Below are 26693 nucleotides of genomic sequence, written 5' to 3'. Positions count from 1 at the left end.
GAACTGATCCTGCAACTTCTGCATTATACACAGAAATATCCGCCATTGTTCCTCCACTGTCATCCCTGTTAAGGTATTGCACCATTGAACTTTGGCCAGCTCCTCCCTCATAGCTCCATAGTTCCCTTTATTTAACAGAAATATTGTCACTTCCGATTGTACCCTCTCCATCTCAAATTGCAGATTGAAGCTTTTGTGTAAGACTGACAAGTTCCCCTGTAAGTAATACCGAGTCGTGGCCCGAGTATATTTCTCCATATTTTTAATGTCACCTGAGTCAAAGTTAAAGCACATGATATAGAAGGTAATGTACTGACCTGAATTAAGAATTGGCCAGAAGTTTGAAAACAGAGTAGGAATAATTGGACCATATTTGTATTGGTAGGCTATGACTAGTGGGGTACGAGAAGGATCAGAACTTTGATCCTCAGATGTTGATAATGTATACAATAATTTTGACATGGGAAATATAATATTTCCGAATTTGCAGTTGATACCAAGTTAAGCAAGAATGTACGTTGTGAGGAAAATGTAAAATGTTTTCAAGAGGATTTAAACAGGTGTGTAGAGGTATAGAGATGTACAGATCCTTCGGTCCAACTCGTCCATGCTGAACAGTTATCTTAAATTAATCTCGTCCCAGTTGCCAGCACTTGGCCTATATTCCTCTAGTAATTGAACAAAAAAGTAACAGATGGAATGTAATATGGAAAAATGTGAGATTGTCCTCTTTGGTACGAAGAACAGAAGTGCAGAATACTTATTAAATGGTGAGAATTTGGAAATTATAGATGTGCAAAGCGACTTGGGTGTCCTTGTTAATTAGTACTGAAATCAAAAGTATGATTTAGGACTGCGATGAGATTTCATTTCAGTTGGAGGGTGATGAATCTTTGAATTTCTGTACCTCAGAGGGCTATGGCAGCTCAGTCTTTTAACATAGAGGTTATGACATTGTCTGAGTAAAAGGCAATGGAATGTTTGATCAGCCAGGATCATATTAAATGGTGGAGCAGACTCAATGGGCTGAATGGCCTACTCCTGTTCCTATCTTGCTATTCAGCCTCAGTTCAGTCCAGTTTTGTACACAACACTTTAGGAAGGTAGTGATGGTGGCAGAACAGATTTAGAAGAACAGTTCACAGGATTAGGAATTTTGATTACATCGATAGATTGGAGAAAACTTGGGCTGTTCTCCTCGGAGAACACCCAAGAAGTTAAAATAAAAATGTTCACGAGGAGTCTAGACAGAGGGAATGGAGAGAAATTGATCATATTATTAGAAGGCTTGAGAAGTAGGGCACATCAATGTAACATGAATGGTAAAAGCACCAGAGGCAACATGAGAACACGTTTACACGGTGAGTTCTTAACATCTGGAAGTTGTTGTCTGAGAGTGGTGGAGGCAGATTCAACTGCGGCTTTTAAAAAGTGAATTGTAAAGTTATCTTTAAAAGTAACAATTTAGAAGGCTTTGGGATAAAAGTGGGAAGGAGGACTAATTGGAAGTGTACCTGCAGAGAGCTGGCACAAACTGATAGGCTGAATGGCTCCTTTCTGTGCTGTAATCTTTCAATGATTCCACAATAGCAGGCATTGAGTTATGTATGCATGAGAAGCTGAAACTGAGATCGATGTGAGTGAGTTGGTCTTTTTGAAACAATTTTTTACTTTGACATGTTTCTGAAAGTTGGCTTATATCCTGAAATTGAAACATCTTAGAATCTCTGTCTTTCTATTGTGAAAATGAGTAGGGTTATGTTTTCAGTCTGACATTGGTCTTCCATCTCTATGAACTTGATTTGAGTCTGGGCTGACAGGATTAAAAAGAAACAAAACTCATTTCACGTAAGAAAATAAAAATCTTACATGAACGTAAGAAATCAAGTAGCATAACTCAAAAAAGAAGGATGTCCACAGGTAGCTTAACAAATATTACTCTCTCATTGGCCGTCACTAAACAGTTGTTTCTCTCACTGCTATCTTTCAGACATTACCATGTATTGAATAACTGCTCTGTTGGAGTCTATGTTTCAAAATTAACCTATTCGGCTGTGATGTGTTGTTAGATATCCTAATGTTATGAAAGATGCTAAATAAATGCAACTGTTTCTTGTTGCAGCATAGAGTGAGTTTTAATATTCTTTTAACCATCCTACTTAATAATATTTGAGACTGACAAAAGTTTAATTTCCTGATGTTAAAAATTTCTCACTACTAAGTACAATATGAACTTTTACAAATATATTTGGAAGTTCTGGAGAAATTGGCATTACTGACCACTTATGCTTCTACCAATAATCTGTTAAATTAACTGTAGACTTCAGGGAGAATTCTCACAAAAAAACTACTACCATAAATATTTTGAAATGAAGTAGTTTTTTTAGAACAACCTCTCTGAGGAAGTTATGGTAAACTTCTATAAATCATAGGTTACAGCACAGTTAGAGTATTGTATCCAATTCTGGGCATCACACTATAGAAAGGATGTCAAAGCCTTGGAGAAGATTCAGAGGAAGCTTACCAGAATTACAGGAGGTACGAGGAACTTCAATTATTTTGCAGAGGGTACAAAAGCTGGGACTGTTCTCTTGTAGTCAATAACTGTTAATAGGAGATGTAGCAAGATGTTCAAAATTAGTTTTGATAGAGTGGGCAGAGATAAATTGTTTCTATTAGCCAAGGATTAATAACCAAAAGACACTGAATATAATTAACAAAAGAACTAATGGTGAGATGAAGAGTTATTTCTTCACACCGAGTTATTATAAATTTAGAAACCACAACGTTGGAAAGGCAAGCACTAATTAGAGATAGTCAGCATGGTTTTGTGCGGGGAAAAGCATGTCTCGTGAACTTGATTGAGTCTTTTGAAGAAGTAACAAAGAAGCTTGATGAGGGCAGAGCAAGTGGACATGATCTATATCGACTTCAGTAAGACGTTCGACAAGGTTCCCATGGGAGACTGATTAGCAAGGTTAGATCTCATGGAATATAGGGAGGACTAGCCATCTGATGCAGAACTGGCTTGAAGTTAGAAGTCAGAGGGTGGTGGTGAAGGGTTACTTTTCAGACTGGAGGCCTGTGACCATTGGAGTGCTACAAGGATCGGTGCTGGGTCCATTACACCTATATAAATAACAAAATGATTTGGATGTGAACATAAGAGGTATAGTTAGTAAGTTTGCAGATGACACCAAAATTGGAGGTGGAGTGGAGAGTGAAGAAGATTACCTCAGAGTACACCAGGATCTTGACCAAATGGGGCAATGGGCTGAGGAGTGGCAGGTGGAGTTTAATTTAGATAAATGCGAGATGCTGCATTTTGGAAAAGCAAATCAGCAGGACTTATACGCTTAATGGTAAGGTCCTAGGGAGTGTTGCTGAACAAAGAGACCTTGTGGTGCAGGTTCATAGTTCCTTGAAAGTACAGTCACAAGTAGATAGGATGGTGAAGAAGGCATTTGGTATGCTTTCCTTTATTGATCAGAGTATTGAGTATAGAGGTTGGGAGGTCATTTGTGGCTGAACAGGACATTAGTTAGGCCATTTTTTAAATATTGTGTGCAATTCTGGTCTCCTTCCTATCGGAAGGATGCTATGAAACTTGAAAGGATTCAGAAAAGATTTCCAAGGATATTGCCAGGGTTGGAGGAGTTGAGCTATAAGATGAGGCTGAATAGGGTGGGGCTGTTTTCTCTGGAGCATCGGAGGCTGAGGGGGGTGACCTGAAAGGTTTATAAAATCATGAGGGGCATGGATAATATAAATAGACAAAGTCTTTTCCCTGGGGTGGGGGAGTCCAGAACGAGAGGGCATAGGTTTAGGGTGAGAGGGGAAAGATATAAAAGAGACCTAAGGGGCAACAGTTTCACAGAGAGGGTGGTGCATATATGGAATGAGCTGCCAGAGGAAGTGGTTGAGGTTGGTGCAATTGCAGTATTTTGAAAGCATCTGATAGCTATATGAATAGGAAGGGTTTAGAGGGGTATGGGCCAAGTGCTGGCAAATGGGACTAGATTGAGTTAGGATATGTGGGATGTTGGATCGAAAGGTCTGTTTCTGTGCTGTACATCTGACTCTATAAGTAAATTGGATAAATCTTTGAAAAGCAGGATTTTCATAGGCTGTGGAGAAAGACCAAAGACAGTAGGACTTGTAGGTTAAAGAGCTAGACAGGTATAATAGGCCAACTGATGTATAGTTCTATGAAACCAAGTTTACTTCTAATGTGATCCTTACTGTTGAGTCCCCAGTTATGTATGTTTTTAATGTTGACTGATGTCTGTATCCCTGTCTTCCCTACAGGTTATCAAATCTGGTGTGGAGACCACCTGCAAATGCCACGGTGTTTCTGGTTCCTGTACTGTTCGGACTTGCTGGAGGCAGCTGTCCCCTTTCCACGAGATTGGCAAATTGCTCAAATTGAAATATGAAACCTCGCTCAAAGTAGGCAGCACGACTAATGAAGCGACTGGCGAAGGAGAGATTACCCCACCGAAAAAGGCCATCGCTGCTACTCATCACCAACAGCATCAAATCCCAAGGACTACTGATTTGGTATATATTGATGACTCACCAAGTTTCTGCCGGCCCAGCAAGTACTCACCTGGCACTGCAACACGCAAGTGCTATAAGGACAAGAACTGTGAGAGCATCTGCTGTGGTCGGGGGCACAATACTCAGAGCCGAGTAGTGACTCGACCCTGTCAGTGCCAAGTGCGCTGGTGTTGTTATGTGGAGTGTAAGCAATGTACTCAAAGAGAAGAGATTTACACCTGCAAAGACTAAAGCTTCTGCGTTCCTATGGGAAGGGCCCTGGGGAGTCATGGTGTGGACCATGGACATTTTGCCTGAGGAAATACTGCAATAAATCCCAATAACTCCGGAATTCCATTTTAATGTACAGAAAATGTATAAACTTTATAACACATCTCTTGAATTCAGAGTCTGAAGTCAAAAATGCAGAGAAGATAAATACCAATCGGTTTAACACCTGGTTCTAGAGAAACCAGTTCACTCCAACATCCTGGATATAATTAACTGTCATCAGCATCAACTGAACATATCAATGAAACCTTCAGTAACTATCACGCTCACGAGCCAATTAAGAATTTGGGAAATGCAGTTCCAATGACTGACAACTGGGGATGTTCAGTTTAAGGTCCATGTATATCATTCAACCCTCAATTAAGTAATTATTGATATTACTTAGAAGCTTTTAAACAGGCTAGGTAAATATGGAAGATCTAGCAGGTTTCATCTGGACTGCAGTGCAGAAGAGTAAAGAAACAATTTAAAAAGCCAACATGTAACAAGTAGGTAAATCCAATGGGATAAGTGATTACTGAAAAGGTAATCACAACCTCCAAACTTTTAACATATTTAGTGGGACTTCAGGCCATACTCAAGGCATCATTGAGTAACACCTATTTTACAAAATTTGCTCCTTGCATATGTTCATTGTACAATATTAGGGTGCAAATGTACTCCTTGACATAATGGCAAATCATAGACCAGAGAACACTAACATTTGATTCTATGCCTATGTCAAATTAATAGAATGGAGAGAATGCTAATGCAACTGATCTAAGTGCCCTATACTTAAGGAAAGGGAAGTAGACTCTCACCAATTTCTGATTACTATCCAGTAACCTTTGCTAGAAATGAATCTGAGGTCAAGTCTGGGTTTGGCTGGGACAACTTTCATAAATGTGCAGAATGCTGACATTCATCACCTAGCTCAGTGAAGAATGGCTACTGGTGTGAACTAACTATGACGGATGGTGCTGCAAGTGTCCCAAGGGCATAAGAAGGGACACGTGTTGACAACAGATACAGAAATATATTGAAGAAAGTTGCCCTTTAAGTAGGGTTCAGTCCCAGTGCTGAACTAGATAATCTTTGTTGGGGAAAGTGAGAGCAGTATTCCAGGGTTAGGAGAGGACAGTTAGCCATGACCTTCAGTTCCTAACTATTACACTCTGACAGCTATTGTTAGTGTTTGAGTATGGAAGTAAGTTGGGTTTAAGCAAAGATGCCACTATCACCCATTATGACGGAATAGGCTCACAACCCTTACTTTCTCAGCTCACAGGGAATAACAATGCGATGACGATAGCTGGACTGTTCCTATAGTACTGAGTTTCAGCAAGAAATCCATTTCTTCCAGCAAGAGAGAGGTGGGGATAGGGGTAGAGGGCTGTGTGGTGATTAGAAAGAAAATGCATGAGACTTTTCATGATTTTATTTCGAATTCTGGCAAGTTCTTGGCAAAGCTTTCCCTAACCTTAACATGCCTTTTCTGAAGGTCACTTGGTTTTCATGTTTGTTCTGCAGGGTTCAGGTTGGGTTGTTAAAAGAAAATAGGTCTCCATAGTGCAATTAGAACAAGAAGCCAGACAAAGCAGCTTTTGTACATATAAGGGGCTTAGTGAAGAGTGCTAATATGTTCAGGTCCGTTCATTTGGGAGAAGTGCGTTTGAATCCAGCTGAGGTACCAGGCAGATGAAAGTCTCCTCACTCCAGTGGCTGTTAATTGTCAGGCTCCCAGAAGATGCAGACCCACTGTGTAGTAGTATCCATGCCAATAGACATTAATGATCTGTTTATATTGGGTCTGGGACCATCCCAGTTTAACATTAATTGGCGCAAAAGAGCTCATACAAACTGGCCATAAATTGTGAACTCTGGACAGTTACATGGCCCCAGAGTCTGGCTATGAGTTCCCACGCTTCAATGACGTAATGATCTCATTACGTTGTGGTATTCATAATAAACAAGGTCTGCAAGCTAAATGTTCGCCAATAGCCTGTGGATTTCTATTGAATGGGCAATTTGAGGTACTAGGAAAGCAGGATTTGCACATGTAAAAGATTTGAGATACAAAACAGACTAGAAGTGTGGCTCTTTCTCCTCAACTGGTTGAATAATGACTACCAGTATAAACACCAGCAAACCACTGACCATGTCAATGTAGCTTTCAGTGGAAACCCAAATTGGAAATGGGCATTGCAGTTGAAGGTTCAGAATATTCCAGTTTCCAACTGTCCGAATAGTCAGAGCTTTATCCATTGTTCTCGTACTGTGACTGTTGTAGTTCAACTACATGTGACAGAAAGAAAATAATGTTAAAGAACTCTAAAGATTGTGTACAGACTTGACTGTCAAATGCTGTAAGGTTCAGCAAGGATGAGATATTATTCCTCTGATTGTGATTGTTCAGACTGAAGACTAGCAGACCTTAATATAGACATGGTGAAACATGTTAATGGAAAAGCTGGTCTCTGATACTAATCTACTGTGCTTAAGTGGATTTAACTGTTGGGAGATCTAAAAAAGTGGCGTAATTGCATATTCCACACTCTATTATAACAATTTGACGTATCACCGTGCATGTTCACAAACAGCTATTTAACCCTGACATCCCCTAATCTCTACAAGATGGATTCAGATATTAGTAGCTCAGCTGGGAACTATTCAGAGCTGAAGTGAGCAGACTGCACAAACAGGATTACCTAAAGGATCAGCTGGAAGATACAACCCCGTTACGTCTCACCTTCTGAAAAATATTCATGCAACAAACATGGCTTGTAAATAGTATTCATTGAATATGCTGGTGGCATCTAATGGTTGAATATCAGCATTGCGTCAACTTTTAAAACAATTACAGTACCTGGAACAGTTTGGGTGGCGAGTCTTGAGTTCATTGGATCTTATTAGAATGCAAATCAAATATGGAGTGATTAATTATGATTAGATCTAATTCTAATCAAAAATGACTATCTCTTATTCACAAGTCAGTAAATACTGTATTTCTACGAAATTGAAGCTCTCTTGGATGTGTGACTGATCCATTCGGCCGAAAGGCCTATTACATACTGACTGTGCCCCGTGCATCAGATTATTATCAATAATTCAGACCACTTATCCCCCAAAATGCCAAGTCACATCAGAGTTTTTAACATTACATGGATCCATACCATCTGTTTCTTAAACTGAGACAATTCTAGCACCTTGGGTTCGAAGTTATACTCAAGATGGTTTCTTGCAGCCAAGAGATTTTTTTGACAATGTGGAAGCCACTTAGGCCAAATTAATTCTGCAAGAAAATGCTGAACAATATGAGGACGAGAACTTCCAGAACCAGTGAAAAGAGCTACGTTCGTCAAGTGTGGAATTGGGGATAGAGGGTTCAGTGCATGCAAATATGGTGAAAAGCCTCATTATTAACTTTATAGAATTATCAAAAAAGTTGATAGGTTTTGAAAATGACTTATTAATGTGTTATACGCTCAACTTATAACACACCCTATAAACTATAATGTGCTGGGAGAACTAAAAATGTCTTCAATGCCGAAGCTGTATACTTCTGAGAATAGAACTGAGCCATACGAGGCCCAGTTTCATACACAGAATAAGCTGATCTCAGCAAGAAAACAATCTTAAATGCAATGATTGGGCTCAGGACCTCTGCGCTCGAAGACAGAATGGGAAAATCAGAAAATGTTCCTGCTCCAGATTGCTATCCAATGACTCCAACTGGCAGGCACTTATGTGTGGGGTGTGTAGATGTTGATTCAAGGATAAGTTTGTTCTCAGTCACAATTCATCTTGGGTTCAATCTTCATCTACTATGAGATGGTGCTGAACTCACCAGGCAGTGCCGTTGAAACAGGGGAGGAAAGTAATTTGAAGCTGAGGAAGAAACATATTTAAAAAGTTATGCAATCATGTTTTGGAACATGTGTTCATACCAAGAGGTGGATGACAAATCCTATTCTTTAAATGAGGCAAAGTAAACATGATGCAAACCCCTACTATTACAGGGTGCGTTATAAATGACTAGCACAGTACAGATTATATTGACCCTGGTAGCAGTATCTGAAAGGCTTTACTTTAACTTTCTACCACAGTGCACCACTGGCTGATAAAAGTGTGCTCATTGCTGTAATCTATACTATAACGGTCACAGAACCGGTCAGTTCTAATCATAAATATATATTTTATATATTATAAAATATGTAAATGTTAGAGGGAGGGAAGGGGTGCAATGGCTGTGTGTGTGTGTGTGTGTGTGTGTGTGTGTGTGTGTGTGTCAGAGAATTGGATCAAAAATCTCCAGGAATCACTTGAGGCGAAGGTTGTCTCTGGTCACTCTGTTAAGTGACATTCTAAAACCTAACTAAGATTTTGAGGCATCCACTATTTCTAACCAAGCTGACATCTCCACAATGGACCAAGGACACCTTTCTCTAACTCAACTGAACAAATAACTATTGACAAAAAGAATGTTAAAAAGGAGCATGTGAACAAGAATCTTTTTTTTAAAAAAGGATTCCAATTAAACAATGGTAAACAGTATTTCCAAAACTTTCATAAATAGGATGCTATGTAGAAATAACATTGATTTCAGGCATAGATTTTGTCACTTCTGAAGAATATCTGATGTACTGAACAGCAGCATATGATCAATGTAAGATGAGTTACTTTGATGAATTATGTACTGGAGAGATGATATGGAGTTTGTTTTTACTGAAAATCATGCAGCCAATTGCCTCTTAGTTCTGGTACACCAAATAACCACAGGGGAATATCTTGGTGACAGGGTTTGTGGAGAATTGGCTTTTCCATGAATGAATGAATGGAAAAAAGGCTAACTTTTCAGACAGCATTTATGCAGGCTTGAAGATTGTGGTTCTCTTTTATTCATGACAAAAGGTATAGAGAGTCTAAATTCCATTTTTATGCATACTATCAGAGGTGGAGTTACAGAAGGGCTTGTAGTTCAGCATGATTCTTCATATTAATAGTTGGTCTATAATAAATTGGGGTAATGCAGAGGTCACTTCTTAACTTTATTAGTAGCAATGTATCAAGAAGCTCAAACCCAACATGTGGGAATGTTCAGATTACTGGCTTGGTATCACACCACCTGGTCCACCACTAAGAGCCTGAAATTGTATTTAGGGCCCCATGGAACATGTCCTTAGGATAATTCATTCTTTGAAGTTATTTATTGGAGTGTGTGAAAATTCACTATGTACAAAAGAGGATCTGATCATGTGAGTGAGTTTGAAGCAGGAGTAGAAAGCCTGCACCATCATTCAGTAAATCATGGCTGATCCGATTGCTCCACATCCCCTTCCTGCCTATTCCGAATACTCAATCTGCTTTCCACTGCTTTTTGAAAAAGGAAGTTCAAAAGATGTGAGGGAAAAAGAATTCTCATCATCTCTGTCTGAAATTGGGATACCTTGTTTTTAACAAGTGAGCTCTGGTTCTGGAAGCTCCACAAGAGGACGCATCCTTTCTACATCTGTCCTGTCAAGTTCCCTTTGGATCTATTATGCATCAAGCAAGTCACCTCAGTTCAATCGCATTTAGATACACGATTGACTAGACTGCGTAGCAGGAATATGTCTGGCCTATTTTGATACTCATTTTAAACACTTTGAGTTTGACGTGTTCCACACTTGTATAATTGGAATCAGCAAGCAAATCCTGAATCTTCCAATTTAGAGAATTTGGGATAACAGCAGGGGAAGAATTCTTATCAGGAAATCTTATTTTGGCAATAAACAAACAAGGATCCAGAATTCTAGGAGTACGTGCTTGAGAGTTCAGTTTTTTTTTCCCCCACTGTCAAAAGGGGTAACTCTAGGCTGTTTACTGAGGACCTTTAAATGAGTTGAGGAACTACTATAAGATAAAATTTAAAGGAAAAGAATGAGAAGGAGAGGCAGAGATAATTTAAGAGAGATTTCCAGACTTTAGAACTGAAGTGGCCAAAACCATGGCTGCCAATGATGGGACAATGGAAATGTGGGTCAGAATTATTTTCTGAGGGTTGCAAAGAGTTAATTGGATGGTGAGGGACAAACTCATGAAAGAATTTGCACCTAAGAATTAGAATTTTAAAATTCTATGTGTGGGTGAATTGGAAGTCAATATAGCTGGCAGAACACTGAGGAGATGGATGAATGGGAAATTGGAAGCAGAGTTTTGGATGAGATTATATTTATGGATTGTGAAAGTGGGAGGCTGACCAGGAGAACATTTAAATGCTAAAGATGTAACTAAGGCAAGTATATAGGGCCATGTATTTACTTACAGAGCCAAAAAATGTCAGATGTTATTTGTATCTTAGGTTAATTTTTGATAAATGACAGGCAACAGTGTTTTTAGAAGACTCAATGAGGAATTGATAATATTAAAAGTACAGCAATAATATTTTACACAAATGTTTTATCAAATTTGCATTACAGTTAAGCAGAGCATTCACGTAAATATTAAAACTTCGATTTGTATTACAATTTAAATGTATTTCTTTTGCATAACTGAGGTATTTGGCTTTACTTTCAAACATCCTGAGGTCTTGCTGCTGCTAGCTGAGTGGTTTCCCCCTCACACATATTCCAACACTCAGCTCATATCCTTGTCCCCACCTCCCACTGAATCCTCTTCATTATTCCCCAGACTGCCAAAAATACTCCGCCTCTTCTGATTGCTCTCCAGCCACGCTCCAACTCCATTCTCTTGGGTCCTCCCCATTATTTTCATGAATGCTTGATATGCTTTGTTTTCTACTTCTTCATGTTTAGTGCGTTGAGATGCTTTCTGTATTCAGGGTGCACTTTGTGGGCTAGTATATTCAGAACTCTGCCACTCATCTCCAGAGGAAGCAAAATAGATTAACCCCGTTTGTTAAAAGAGCACAGAGAGGAATTTCATGGGGTAATCATTTAAATAGGGTTGCTTCATCCCAAAAGAAACATGGGGAACAAAACAAATGAATGCCATTGTGTATTTTTTTTGTATTTTGTACATGTGTGGTGGTGTATATGTGCATGCAAGGATGTGTAAGTGTGCTTAAGAGTACATGTATATGGGCGCTAGTGGCTATGAGGGAGATTGAGGGTTGCTGCGTGACTTTGAAAGCGGATTCTCGCACTGAACCTGGATGCTTTCTGTAATTATTTAAATATATACTATTTAATGTGGATATATTTTGCTCTTGTAAATTGTAAATACTGAGTTTTCTCCTGTTCTCCTGTGGTATTAATACGTCTCAGTTAATGCGGCACATATACTTTATATTGACATTAATTAGGAGTGCAATGGTTACAGTCTTTCTCTTTTCAAGCCAGTTTGCAACATCTCATTAATTCCTTGACCATCTCCTCCTGAATTTCCACCACCTCAAGCACTTTAACCCTGAGTGTCCAGTAGCTGAGGATCCCACAAGGCTTTGATAAGGTTGTGGAGTCAAAATGAGAAAACAAAAATCTGTGATATCCGAAAATGCTGGAAATGCATAGAAAGGCCTTTCCTAGCAGCTGAGGAAAAAGACTTAATAGCTAGTGAAGGATTCTTGTTCAGTATTGCCCAAGACCTACATCTAAAGCATGTATCCATCCGTTCTGCTCCCCCTGCTGATTTGGTTTTTATTTGTTAGTTAACAGAACAGGATATTTCGAAATAATTTGGCCCTGAATGTTTAGACCATTAGATTTATGCTGAGGAAAAGTATGATGTTTTAATTTTATTCCAGCAGATATTCTTAGATTGATCCTATCTCTAGACATCACTAACACATTATTAAGCAGATATCCCTGACCCACAGTGACATTGAAATTCTTGCTTCCTGAGGAAGGAGGTAGACACAAGTGCAGAGGCTGGCTGGTCACTTGCCTTGATATAACTTATAAGTTCTTAACTTTCTCTTGGAGCACCAAATGTAACCAGCTCTGAAGCAAGGGTCAAATTCTGACCAGTGTGCACTTCTGCCCTTTCCAGCTTATCTCACTCTCAAGTGTTAATCTGTGGTCAGTGATACCATTTACACAATACAGCATGTGAGACTCTAGAGTTAGAAGCTATCTAGTCTATTTGAACCAGAGACCACCTAACTCCACTTAAGACATTATTCCAATATTTTACAGTTTGAAGTAAAGAGGAATAAAATATAAAAATGTATCACATGGTTCTGGCCACATTTACTAGGGAGAAATATTAATATTGGATAGAGTCCAATGAGAACTTTGTACTATGCTCCAATGCAGTTATTCTGGTGAAACCCCTTGTGTTATGTAGTGCCCCAAAGTTTGATGCAGTTTGATTAAATTGGCCAGTATTTTTCAATCAGCCTCTGAACTTGCCTCACTCTAATGACTGTCACATAAGTTGTTCTAGGAAGTGATGCTGTAGGTGCTTTACTCTCATAGGCTGCCCTAATGAGCTCAAAGAAAATAGTCTGTGCCTTTCACAGCAGTACCCTTGATAGTCACAAAACTCAATGCCCTGATCCCAAGAAGAAATCAGAAAAAAATCTCTTGGGAAATATTAAAAATCAGTCCACATATTAAAATTATGAACATTGCTGGCAAGGCCAGCATTTATTGCTCTTCTCTAGTTATCCCTTAGAAGTTGGTGGAGAGCCGCTTTGAACTGATGCATTCTGTACAGTGCTGGTATTCATAACAAAACGTAAAGTTGAGACCACTGGGATTTTCACCCAGTAATGATTAAGTAATGGCAATATATATCCAAGTCAGAATGATTTGTAGCTTTGAGTGAAACTTTGAGATGTTGCTGTTCCTAGATACATTTTCCTTTTATCCTTCCAGATTGCAAATTTTGCATTCGAGAAATAGTGTTGGCAGAGATTTGCAAATCAGTTTTGGTTGTGACAACTTTGAAATACAGACACTTTTTGTTTTATAGAGAAAATTGCAGTCATGATGCAAATGGCAAGACTGCAGAAACAGTGAGTTGAATAACCAATTGATACTTGCAAACCTTTCCAACCTCTTTATGGCAATGCAGTGAGTTCTTTTTAATGTTGAACTGAACAGATTGGATATAGACTCAACATTTCATCCAAGTAGCAATACCTCTGACAATGCAACATTCCCTTTGTACTGCACTGCAATGTTAATGAACATTTCCTAGTCAGACAAGGTGCGGGAATCTGGAATATCAAGATTTGACAGCAGGAGCGTTTGCTACATGTATATTGCAAATTTAACTGGATGGATAGTGGAAAAAGAAAAACAAACTTGCAGTCATTGCACTCCTGATACTAACATACCCAGGTTATGTGTGTTTTTTTTCTCACAGAGTCTAATGGAGCCTAAATTATTTGTTTCTACCTCATGTGCATAGCTTGTAGGTAATGTACTGATTCTTCAGAGTGACTGTGGAGGATGTATTTAAGTTATTTAACACCTTGGTATACCAAAAGCAAGAGAATTTTGGAAATAAATGAATTGTGAATTATTTTTCAAATGTGTTTTGTATTCATCCTTCTCACATCTAATATTCAGAAATCAGAATGAGGGAAGGCTTCATAGACCAGGATGGGAGACACATCTCAATTGGGAGTTAAAATTTAGAAAAGGCACCATGGATAGTGTTTGGAAACAGAAACAGGAAAATAGAACTTGGGAGAAGCAGCAGGTAATTTGGCCTGCTCCACTATTCAATAAGATCATGGCTAATCTAGTTGTCATTTTAAATCCTCCACTTCCCTGCCTGCTCCCATAACACATGACTTATTTTTCAGTCAAAAATCTATCTAACTCAGAGTTGAATAAATTTAAATGCATAGCCTCCATTGCTTTCTGGGGAAAGGGATTCTCATACAACAACCTAGAGGGATAATAATTTAATGTCTGTCTTAAAGGGGAGATAGACTTCTTAGAATCATATCGATGTACAGCATCCTTTGGCCCAACTCATCCATACCGACCAGATATCCTAAACTGGTCTCGTCCCATTTGCCAGCATTTGGCCCAGATCCCTCTAAAGCCTTCTTATTCATGTACCCGTTCAGGCATCTTTTAAACGTCGTAATTGTACCCACCTCCACAACTCCTCTGGCAATTTGTTTTACACTTCCTAAACTGCATTCCTTCATTTTAGTTTTGTCTGCAACAGGAAGCAATCTCCAAGTATCTGTCCTATCCATTACCCTCTGGGAACTTACAAAACTCTGAAATTCAGATTTTCTGGGTAGGGAGAGTTGAGGAAGGGGCCATCCCTCCATCATGGGATCAGAGTTGGGAATGTTTGCTGATTGTTGCACAATGTTCCACGCCATTTACAATATCTTAGCTTCTGAAATGGCCCATATCCAAATGCAGTAAGACCTGGAAAATATCTAGATTTGGGCTGAAAAGTGGCAATTTGTATCGCACAAATGCCAAGTAATGACTATGTCTGACAAGACAGAATCTAAACATCTCCCCATGAAATTCAATGGCATTACCATCACTGAATCTCCCACTATCAACATCCTGGTGGGTTACCACTAACCCAGAAATTGAACAGGACCAGCAATATGAATACTGTGACCTCAAGAGCAGATTAGAGGTTATGTACACTACAGTGATTAACTTACCTCTTGACTCTCAAAGTCTGTGTACCTTCTAAACTTATGACCGTGCATATGGAAAAAACAATGGCAGTAAATACATGGGAATGCAACCACCTACAAGTTCTCCTTAAAAACCACACACAATCCTGACTTGGAACTATGTCAACATCCCTTCATTATCATTTTGGCCAAAGTCCTGGAATACCCTCCTTAACAGCATTGTGGGTATACCTCCACCACCTGGACTGCAGCAGTTCAAGATGGCAGCTCATTACTACCGTCCCAAGTACTATTAGGAATGGCAATCAATACTACCCCAGCTAGTGATGTCCATTTCTCCTGAATTAGTAAGTTTTAAAAGAAAGCCTGAGTTGTACTACCTGGTTGAATTCACTACTTTCAGGCCTTTGGGGGCTCCAATATGGTGAGCGACCAATGGGATGAATGTTCCCCTTCCTTCTGGATGTTAATATTTTGGAACAAATTGGACCTGAGGTAGGGTCATATGATCTTAAATTCCAACAGCATGGAGCACTGCAATATTAGTCAATTCATACTGTTATCCAGAAAAATATCTGGAATTGCCAAGTTTAATACAGTAAAGAGTCACACCGGTGCATTAGAGCAAAGTACACTCTTGCAGTAGCTATTAAGTAATGTTTCATGGGTATGACAGATAGACGTATATTATGTCTCTAGTAATTCTGCATCTGATCTGGAGAATACAATATGGTGTGAGTAATAGTTGGTGGAAATATTTATTCCAGTTATGTAGTTAACTGATCTCTATTAAACTAGGATGTAAGTTTAAGTGCAGTTCTGACTGATGGGTTGGAAATCACATCTGTCTGCTGGCTATTCAACTGACAGCTGAGGACCAATATCTCTGCTTGTAATCTATTATATCTTTGTGTTTATATATCACATGTTGATATAAAAAAAGAGAACCATCCACATATCACAGATTCTACTCCACGTATGTCAGGCATCACATGTCACACATTACACTCCGCACATCACATGCCAAAAATCACACTTCATACATCATGAACCACACATACTACACGTCAGATGCCAAAGGTCAAACTTCACATGTTTTATGAGGGAGTGAAATTGCAACCAAATAAATTTCAAAACAAAGCATAGAGGAGGAGAAAGAGAACCAATTATTTTTGATTGATTTTCTAGCTTTAAGATATCTCCTGAGGATTGGAATCAAGCAGCTGCCAGGCTAACAATCATGCAAAATAGCACCAATAATTAGAATAACAGAATGGTTGTAGCACAGACAGTGTCCATTCAGTCTGACATGTCTGTAACCAGCTCTCTGCAACAATTGCTTGGTTCATCTCACCCACCTGTAATCAATCTCAAACTGATCTTGTGCCTTTATTGATCACAAGAATTAACTCTGCCACAGTTTATAGTGACAGGATCAGTTAGCTCCTGAATGCTAGCCATACTTCAGCCCTTAGACTACTGAAATAGATGAATCAAAAGTCAGCCAGTTCATAAGCAAAAATGCAACACCATTGTCTAATGTTTTGGACTGATTTATTCTCACTGCTTCAACCATGTGGGGAAATCATCAAGTTATAGAGTCATGAAGCACAGAAACAGACCCTTCAGTCCAACCAGTCCAAACCGACCATAATCTCCAACTAAACTAGTCTCACTTGCTTGTGCTTGGCCCATAAGCCTGCAAACATTTCTTATTCATGTACTTATCTAGAAGTCTTTTAAATGTTGTTACTGTACCCGCATCTACCACTTCCTCTGCAAGTTCATTCCACGCACGAGCCATTCTCTGTGTAAAAAAAATTGCTCCCATGTCTTTTTAAAATCTTTCTCTTCTCACTTTAAAAATATGTCCTCTAGTCTTTGAATCCCCCAACCTGAGGGAAATATATCTGCCATTCACCTTAACTATATCCATCATTATTTTATAAATCTCGATAAGGTCACCTCTCAACCTCTTACGCTCCAGTGAAAAAAGTTCCACCCTATCCAGCTCTCCTTATAACTTAAACCCTCCATTCCCAGCAACATGCTGATAAATTTCTTCTGAACCCTCTCCGGCTTGATAATATCTTTCCTACAGCAGGGTGGTCAGAACTGGACACAATACTGCAGAAGAAGCCTTATCCTTTCACTGAAGTTTGATCACTGTATTCAGGATGCAAATCTCAATCCATGATAGCACCAATCAATGAGTAAGATGTAAAAGTCACTCAACACCACACAACCATAAGATGTGGGAGCAGATGTAAGCCATTGAGCTTGCTCCAGCATTCAAAGAGATCATGGGGCTGATCTGATAATCCTCAACTCCACTTTCTTGCTTTTTCCTTTAACACTTGATTTTCTTATTGATTAAAAATCTGTCATCTCATTCTTGAATACTGTTTGACTCAACTTTTACAGTCCCTGCGGTAAAGAATTCCACAAATTCACAGCAAAATAATCTTCCTCAACTCTGTCTTAAGTGGGTGACTCCTTACTCTGCGATGATGTGCTCTGGTCCTGCAGTCTCCCACAAGAGAAGCAATGTCTCAGCATCTACCCTGCCAAGTCCCCTAAGAATCATGTACTTTTCAACAACATTGCCTCTCATTCTTCTTAAATCCAATGAGTACAGGCTCAATGTACTCAAACCGTCCTCATAATAAATCCCATCCAAATGCAAGATCAACCTAGTGGACATTCTCTAGGCTGCCTCCAATGCCAGTGTGTCTTTCCTTAGATAAGTGGCCCAAAACTGTTCACAGAATTCCAGCTGTGGTCTGACTAGTGTCTTATATAGTGCATTTCAAGTCAAATCACATCAAAATGCTCTTCCTGGATTAGTGGTGCTGGAAGAGCACAGCAGTTCAAGGAGCAGCGAAATCGACGTTTCGGGCAAAAGCCCTTCATCAGGAATAACGGCAGAGAGCCTGAAACGTGGAGAGATAAGCTAGAGGAGGGTGGGGATGGGGAGAAAGTAGCATAGAGTACAATAGGTGAGTGGGGGAGGGGATGAAGGTGATAGGTCAGGGAGGAGAGGGTGGAGTGGATAGGTGGAAAAAGAGATAGGCAAGTAGGACAAGTCCGGACAAGACATGGGGACAGTGCTGAGCTAGAAGTTTGGAACGTGGGTGAGGTGGGGGAAGGGGAAATGAGGAAACTGTTGAAGTCTGTGTACCGTGCTCATGTAAGTAAGGGATGACTTGATGATGGGATACTGGCCTCTGTGCAATTATTTCAGGAACAAAAGCTTTCAAAGAGGTCTGCGGTCTAAGTGCTGAAAGTATAAATTAATAAGCAATAACTCACTGCCTGCACCTAACACTGTGTAGAAAGATATCCTGTCTACTGCATATCAAGAGATTCCCTTGATGTATAGAAGGCTTAGAGCATCTCATCACTACCTTCCATAAGTGCTGATAGTATGCTAGTGTTAATCATGGCTCAGTTGGTAGCATGCTTGCCTCTTAGTTGTGAGTTCATTGTCCCACTCCACAAGGTTCCAAGCTCCTTAGAATACTGAAAGAATGCTGTATTGTCAGAGGTACCATCTTTCAGAGGAGGCATTAAAATTGAGAACTTGGCTGTCCTCCGGGGGATGGAAAGGTCTTGTAGCATTATTTATAAGAAAATATGGAAGTTTTCCCCAGTGCCTTGGCCAATATTCATCCCTTAACTGACATTAGATATTGTTATTGCTGTCACTGAGACATGGTGGAAAGAGAGGTAAGATTGGCAGCTCAACATTCTAGGATGCAGGGTCTTCAGGTGAGACAGGGAAGGAGGTAAAGCAGGAGGTGTTAAGATGTATTGGTCTGTGAGTTTAGATCAGAGTGGTGCTGGAAAAGCACAACAGGTCAGGCAGCATCCGAGGAGCAGGAAAATCGACGTTTCGGCAAAAGCTCTTCATTAGGAATATTCCTGATGAGGGCTTTTGCCCGAAACATCAATTTTCCTGCTCCTCGGATGCTGCCTGACCTGCTGTGCTTTTCCAGCACCACTCTGATCTAAACTCACAGACCAATACATCTTAACACCTCCTGCTTTACCTCCTTCCCTGTCTCACCTGAAGACCCTGCATCCTAGAATGTTGAGCTGCCAATCTTACCTCTCTTTCCACCATGTCTCAGTGACAGCAATAACAATATCTAATGTCAGTTAAGGGATGAATATTGGCCAAGGCACTGGGGAAAACTTCCATATTTTCTTATAAATAATGCTACAAGACCTTTCCATCCCCCGGAGGACAGCCAAGTTCTCAATTTTAATGCCTCCTCTGCCCTCCTCTAGCTTATCTCTCCACACTTCAGGCTCTCTGCCTTTATTCCTGATGAAGGGCTTTTGCCTGAAACGTCGATTTTGATGCTCCTTGGATGTTGCCTGAACTGCTGTGCTCTTCCAGCACCACTAATCCAGAATCAGGTTTCCAGCATCTGCAGTCATTGTTTTTACCAAAATGCTCTTCCTGCCTCTTGCTGCACAACTCCAGATCCTGTGCTCTCAGCAAGGGTTCCGGCAGGGAAGTGGTGAGCGGGAGAGTGAGAGATTCAGTGAGGGCAGGATCAATGAGAGGGTATATCAGGGAGTGGCACAGGGAACAAGTCAATGTGTAGGCAGTGGGAGGAATTACAATCTCAATCTCTGTACATTGTGCCCTGGTACGAATCTCCTGCCCTTTCCTGAATAGCCCTGTAAGTTGTTTCCACAGAATTTAAATAATCATCTAGGGGTCTCCCAAATGCCTCCTCCCCAGCCCCAACACTCCCCCTCCAATCTCCTTTCTCTCCCCCCACCACACCACATGGAACCCTCACCTACCACATGCCATCACCTTTACTCCTTCAGCCCCCTTGGGACCCCCCACCAAAACCTGACCCCCGGGCCTTGCCACATGTTCACTATCCCCCTGACCTGGAACTCTCTGAGGCTGAACAGTCCATCTACAGTAAAGGACTCACATTCGTGCCACTCCGCCCCCACCTCAGTGAGTTCTGTACCAACCACGATGTGGAGCTCTTCTTCCACCGCCTCCATCTCCATGCCATGTTCTTTGACAAAAACTCCCAACCTCCCTCTGAGGACCCCTTCTCCCACCTTCAATCCTTCTCCTCCACTTGGTCACTCCCCCGCTGGCCTTTTACTCACCCTCGACCTCTTCATTGCTGACTGTCAACGTGACATTAGCTGCCTCAAGTTCTCCACCCACACCTATCTTTCCCCCTCTGAACGTACAGCGCTGCACTCTTTCCGCATGAACCTCCGGTTCACTATCAAACCCGCTGACAAAAGCAGGGCAGTGGTCGTCAGGAGAATGGACCTCTGTTACAGAGGCCGAATGTCAACTCTCTGACACAACATCTTACCTCCCCCTTGCCCATGACCCCACCACGACCCATCAGGCCAAAATCACCACATTGTCTGTGCCCTCGTTGCCTCCGGTGATCTCTCCTCCACTCATAGATTCCTCAGCCCTGCATTGCCTGATTCTACCTGCTCCCCAAGATCCACAAGTCCATCTACTTTTCCTATCTCAACTCCATCCTCTCTCTCTTGATTCAGGCACTTCCCACCCATGTCCATGACATCAACCACACCCTCCATCTCTTCAGTAACTTCCAGTTCCCCGACCCCCAGCGCTTTATCTTCACTATGGACGTGCAGTCCTTATACACGTCCATACCACACAAGGATGGCCTCCAGACCCTTAGCTTCCCCAACAGACCCACCAGTTCCCCTCCACCAATACCCTTCTCCACCTTGCTGAACTGATTTTCACCCTTAATAACTTCCTTTAACTCCTCCTATTTTTGAAATCCAGAGGGTGGTCATGAGCATCTGGATGGGCCCCAGCTATGCTTGCCACTTTGTTGGCTATGTTGAACAGTCCCTCTTCAGTACCTACACAGGAACTGTGCCCCAACTCTTCTGCTGTTGCATCAATGACTGCATTGGCACAGCATCCTGCACCCAGGGTGAACTGGAGCAGTTCAAGGGCTTCCACCTGTCCCTCAAATTCACTTGGTCCATCTCAGACACCTCCTTCCCCTTTCCTGACCTCTCCATTTCCATCGCCAGTGACAGTCTCCAGACAAACATTTATTACAAACCCATAGACTCTCACAACTACCTGGATTACACCTCCTCCTGCAAGAACTCCATCCCATTCTTCCAATTCCTCCACTTTTGCCGCATCTGCTCGGACAAGGGGACATTCCACTCCCAAGCATCCCAGATGTCCACCTATTTTGAACAACGTGCTTTTCCTTCTTCTGTCATCAAGACAGCCCTCCACCGCACCACCTCCATTCCCTATTCCACTGCGCTAAACCGCCCCCTCCAAATGCAATAAATAGAGAGGTCCTTGTCTTCACCTACTACCCCACCATCCTCCGCAGCCAACGCATTATCCTTAAACACTTGTGCCAACTCCAACTAAACCCCACCACCAAGGACATCTTCTCCTCCCCATCTCTCTCTGCCTTCCACAAGGACCGTTCCCGTCAAAAGTTCTTGGTTTGTGCACTCTCCCCACTGACTCCCCCTGAACCCCCAGGTGTCTTCCCCTGCAACCGGAAACATTGCAAAACCTGCCGGTACACCACCCTCCTCACCTCCATCCAGGGCCCTAAACAATCCTTCCAGGTGAGACAAAGGTTCACCTGCCTCTCTTCCAACCTAGTTTACTGCATCAGGTGCTCCCAATGTGGTCTTCTCTACATCAGGGAGACTAAACATAGACTTAGGGAATGGTTTGCTGAGCATCACAGCTGGGCCTGCAGGGGCCGACCGGAACTCCCAATCACCACCCATTTTAATTCCCCTTCCCACTGCTTTTCCGACATGACCATCCTTGGCCTCCTTCTATTGCTACAACAAACCAAACTGCAAATTGGAGGAACAAAACCTCATTTTCCATCTGGGCAGTCTGTAGCCCAGAGGACTCAACATTGAGTTCTCCAATTTAAAATGACCTCCCTTCCAATGCCCCAACTCCCCTCCCAGCCCCTCCCCTTCCCTTCCACTCCTCCCAGGCACCTACTGGATTCATTCCTCCCATTGACCAACCAGGCGGTATCCTCTACCTGTTCTCACCTATCCCCACTTTATCACCCTGCTCCCACTACTCCCTTTATCTGCAGCTCCCCTTATACCCACCCCGAGTCCTGAACGAGGGTTATGCCCAAAATGTTTACTTCTCCAGTTCCTGATGCTGCCTGGCTGGCTGTGTTCTTCAGCCTCCTGCTTGTCCACTATGTGTCCAGGCACTCATTTCTTGGCTTTGTGCACCATCATGCCCTTCTGCAATCTTCATTTAGTCAGGATTAATTATTTAGCTTGTGGTAATAGTAAAGTAAGTAACCAACTCACCATAGATCCTTTGACAGCATTTTCTATAACCCCTACTGCCTTGAAGGACAAGGCCATCAAATACATGGGAACATCAATACCTGCAAGTATCCATCCAAGCCATACGCCATCCTGACTTGGAAGCATATCATATTCCTTCAGTGTCACTGTGTTGAAATCCTGGAATTGTCTGGCTGCGTAGTACCCACCTGCCTTGTGATAGTTTAAGAAGGCAGCTCACCACCACTTCTCCAAGTCAATGGGCAATTAATGGTGACCTCACCAGCAACTCACACATCCGCTAAGTTGCTGACCATGAGGTTGCAGATTGTGGTTGAATACAATTCTGCTGTTGCTGATGGACCACAGTGCCTCATTGATGCCGAATTTTGAGTTCCAGATCTGTTTTGAAGCTCTCTCATTTAGGGTGCCATTAGGGTAGAGGATTTATTCAGTCTGAAAATGGGACTTCACAGGGGCAGTGCGGTGGTCTCTCCCACCAATACTGTCATGGACAGATATGTCTGTGGCAAGTGAATTGATGTGGACAAAGTCTAGAAGATGTTTACCTCTTGTTGATTCCCTCATTGTCTGCCTGAAGTCCAGTATTTTAGACATGCTCTTTAGGACATAGCCATTTCAGTCAGTAGTGCAGCTATTGAGCCACCTTTGGTGATGGGTATTGAAATTCCCCACTCAAAGTGCATACTTTGTCATTGCGACCCTTGGAGCTTCCTCTAAGTGGTGTTGAACATGGAAGAACACTGGTTCTTCAACTGAGGGAGGTTGGTGTGTGATATTCAGTCAGTGAAACTTTACCTGATATCATGAGACTTATATTAGTTTGGGAGTACAGATCCTGAATAAATTGCTAAAAAAAAGACAAATTTTGCTAAAGCATTATCCTCAGGACATTCACAAGATTACCCATTACAAAGGGGAACAAGAATTTATACTGCATGATAAAAGTGTGCTGCTAAATTGGCAAGTGGATTCAGATTGATTGTATTGCCATGAAAAATGCACCAATTAATTGATGACCAACATTTGATTGCCAAATTTTATTTAGATTAAAACTAGGCAGGTTTACTCTGATTGGTCAAGGTATTGCCCTGAATAATGAACCAGAGAATGGCTGATGAGTTGATACAAGTGCATCATGTGTGCATGTCCTTTCTGTCTGCAAAGGACTGGGCCCTGTGCTTTAATACATACACCTTCTAGTATGTGCAAGCACACCACGTTGCAAGCCCAAGTGACAATCTTACATTTGAAGTCAACATACTTCTTCACCCAATCAGAATTATTTAGCAAGTTATATAATTTTGGAATCACAATGTTGGACACTTTATATTGGGATTTATAAGCACTGGCTGTTTGAGTACAGTTAGTATCTTTCCTGTTGCAAGCAACTAAAGCAACATTCTGTTTGATAAGATCCTCCAGCATTGGGACATATTGACTACATACCAGGCACTGAAATTCATACTCCACATTACTCATTTATGTGGTAAACAGAACATTTTTTTGGTTGGATGACAGTATCCTATAATTGGCAAATACCATTCATGTTGCTACTGCACACTTCATGTGTTGCTTGAACTGGTAAGATACTCTATCTTATTCTGAGGGAGGCTGGCCACTTTACAGGAGCAAAACCTTGTAAGAAATAACCTGATTAGACCAGCTATTATCCTGAAGGATAGTATTGATGCTCCTTATTTCAACAGCAAGCTTGCATGGTGAGCAAATATCTCAGGCCATATTATGTCTCTATCAAAATTCACTCTGGACTTCAGCTCTTAAAAGTATGTCAGGTCTTAGCTAGACTGAGAACCTATACCATGGAACCTTTATAGAGTAAGGGTACAACTTTGGTTCCATTCTCGTATAAGAAGCACTAGGTTCAGTTAACACTGATTGTGGTAAAAGGTTCGGGCCCAAGCTTTATGGGGTGAAATTGGTTGAGAAAGTTTCACCTAGATCGGTACAACTTTATTCAATTAGAAGATGGCTGCCTGACTGAAGTCGTAACTAAATAACCGGAAGTTTTTCAAGAAGGTCAAGGAACTATCAGAGAAGCCAAGGCTACCTTACATGTTGACCAGGAAGCAATTCTACAATCCTGCAAGGTCCGCCCAGTGCCATTTGCATTATGCAAAAGGAGATGCAGAAATTAGGAGGCTGAAAAGTGAAGGAATCATCAAACCAGCCCAGTTTGTAGAATGGGCAGGACTGGTCATACCGATTATGAAAGGAGAAAGTGAGAACTGCAGATGCTGAAGATCAGAGTCGAAACTGTGGTGCTGGAAAAGTACAGCAGGCCAGGCAACATCTGAGGAGGCCTCATTCCTGATGAAGAGCTTATGTTCAAAACATCGACTCTCCTGCTCCTCAGACGCTGTGCTTTTTCAGTGCCACACTCTTCGATACCAATGATGATGTCTGATACATTTGTTCATCTTTGTGGGGAGGGTAAACAAATGGTAAACTGCTTTCCATAGCTGGATAAATAACCAATCCCTCACATAGAGGATTTATAAGCAAAGCTGGTGGCGGAGTCTTGTGTCCGGCATTGGCGTTCCAGATGCCATTTCACCTTACCCGTCCCATCCCCCGCCTTGGTCTGAGAATATCAGGTTTAGCTGGGTGCAGAGTCTTCTCCTCATTAGAAACTCTGCTGGAGCTATCCATGTAGTTATATGAAGGATGGTTCGATAACCAAATAGGAACTGGGACAGTTTGGTATCAAGCTGTTAACCTGGTACAGTCATGGAGCCCTGGCTGACAGATATAAACAGTGTCAAAGCTTCTGTTCACTCCAGGAGCCATCTTTGAGCGAGCTGGATCAGTGCCATGTACTGGGCATGGGTAAATAAAAAGTGATTTAGTGACAGGAAAAGAAACAGGAGTATCAGAGGTTCTGTTCACCCTAAGAGCTGGCTCCGAGGAAGCTGGACCAGTGTCAAGTACTATGCACTTGTAAATAAAGGGCGACTTGATGATGGGATATTGGCCTCTGTGAAGTTTTTTCATAAATAACCATGAGACTTCATGGAGATAGTATTGAAGATTCCAAGAGCATCTCCCTCCCAACTGTACATCACTATGTTGCCACCTCTGCTGTGTCAGTCATGTCAATTAGATATAATGTTCTCAAGGATGGTGATAGTAGTGTGTGGAACATGTGTCTAAGGTGCGATTACACAAACATGACAACATTGTTTGACTAGTATGTGGGAAGGGTCTACAAATTTCTCTGGATGTGAGTAAGGAGGAGTTTGCAGGGCCGGATGTGGTTTTAGCTTGGTGCCCAAGTCAATATTAGGTGTTCAATCCAGGTTTGCTGTTTTGTGACTTAGCTATAGCAGATTGCTATAAGTTAGCAGCAGTTCAAAATCAAATAAAATTTTGCTGGGTCTGGAGTCACAAGTAGGCCAGATAAGGTAAGGACAGCAGATTTCTTTCTCAAAATGACATATTGAACGAGAAACATTTTTATGGCAATCTTTGAGAGATTCATAAATCCAGACTGTTAGGACATTTGCCTGGGTTTCTGGATTCAATGACAATATCACTACGTTGCCATCTCTCCTATCTGTAATTCATCTCTAATTCATGTTGGATGGCTGTGTTACTGCACATGAGAGCATTCCTCCATGTTAATCTCCAATGGCAAAAGTTTGAATGCATGGTCACTCATTGTTGGCTTGCATTATCCTAAATATAGTGGATTTTGGGGTTGTCTGATTGAGCTGTTTAGAAGTTCAATACCAAAAAAAATCATTCAGTTCAGTAAACACAGAGGAACAGTTTCCTCTGATATGGAAATCAAGAGTGTAATTTTAATGCTAGAAGCAAGTCATTTCGGGGGACAACCAGGAGCTTATTTTTGACTTGAGGGGAATATGTTTCATTTGATATCTTCATGCGTGTTTCTTTCCTCCTCAGGGAATAGTGGAGA

The 26693-nt window shown here is 41.3% G+C and overlaps 1 protein-coding gene across 7 annotated transcripts in view; it reads left to right on the top strand.

Annotated features, from left to right (window-relative positions):
- wnt9a (wingless-type MMTV integration site family, member 9A) overlaps positions 1 to 14289 on the top strand; it is an 83924-nt gene extending 69635 nt beyond the window's left edge. For all 7 annotated transcript variants that reach the window (XM_043687930.1, XM_043687936.1, XM_043687933.1 and 4 more), the window contains one exon: positions 4309 to 14289. In XM_043687930.1, the coding sequence (XP_043543865.1) occupies positions 4309 to 4791 (483 nt within the window). In that variant the 3' untranslated portion in view covers positions 4792 to 14289. The remainder of the gene's footprint in view (positions 1 to 4308) is intronic.
- Positions 14290 to 26693: the final 12404 nt, after the last annotated feature.

The sequence above is a fragment of the Chiloscyllium plagiosum genome, chromosome 4 (genome assembly GCF_004010195.1).
Source record: "Chiloscyllium plagiosum isolate BGI_BamShark_2017 chromosome 4, ASM401019v2, whole genome shotgun sequence".
Lineage (NCBI taxonomy): Eukaryota > Metazoa > Chordata > Chondrichthyes > Orectolobiformes > Hemiscylliidae > Chiloscyllium > Chiloscyllium plagiosum.
This window is presented reverse-complemented; position numbering and strand designations above follow the sequence as displayed.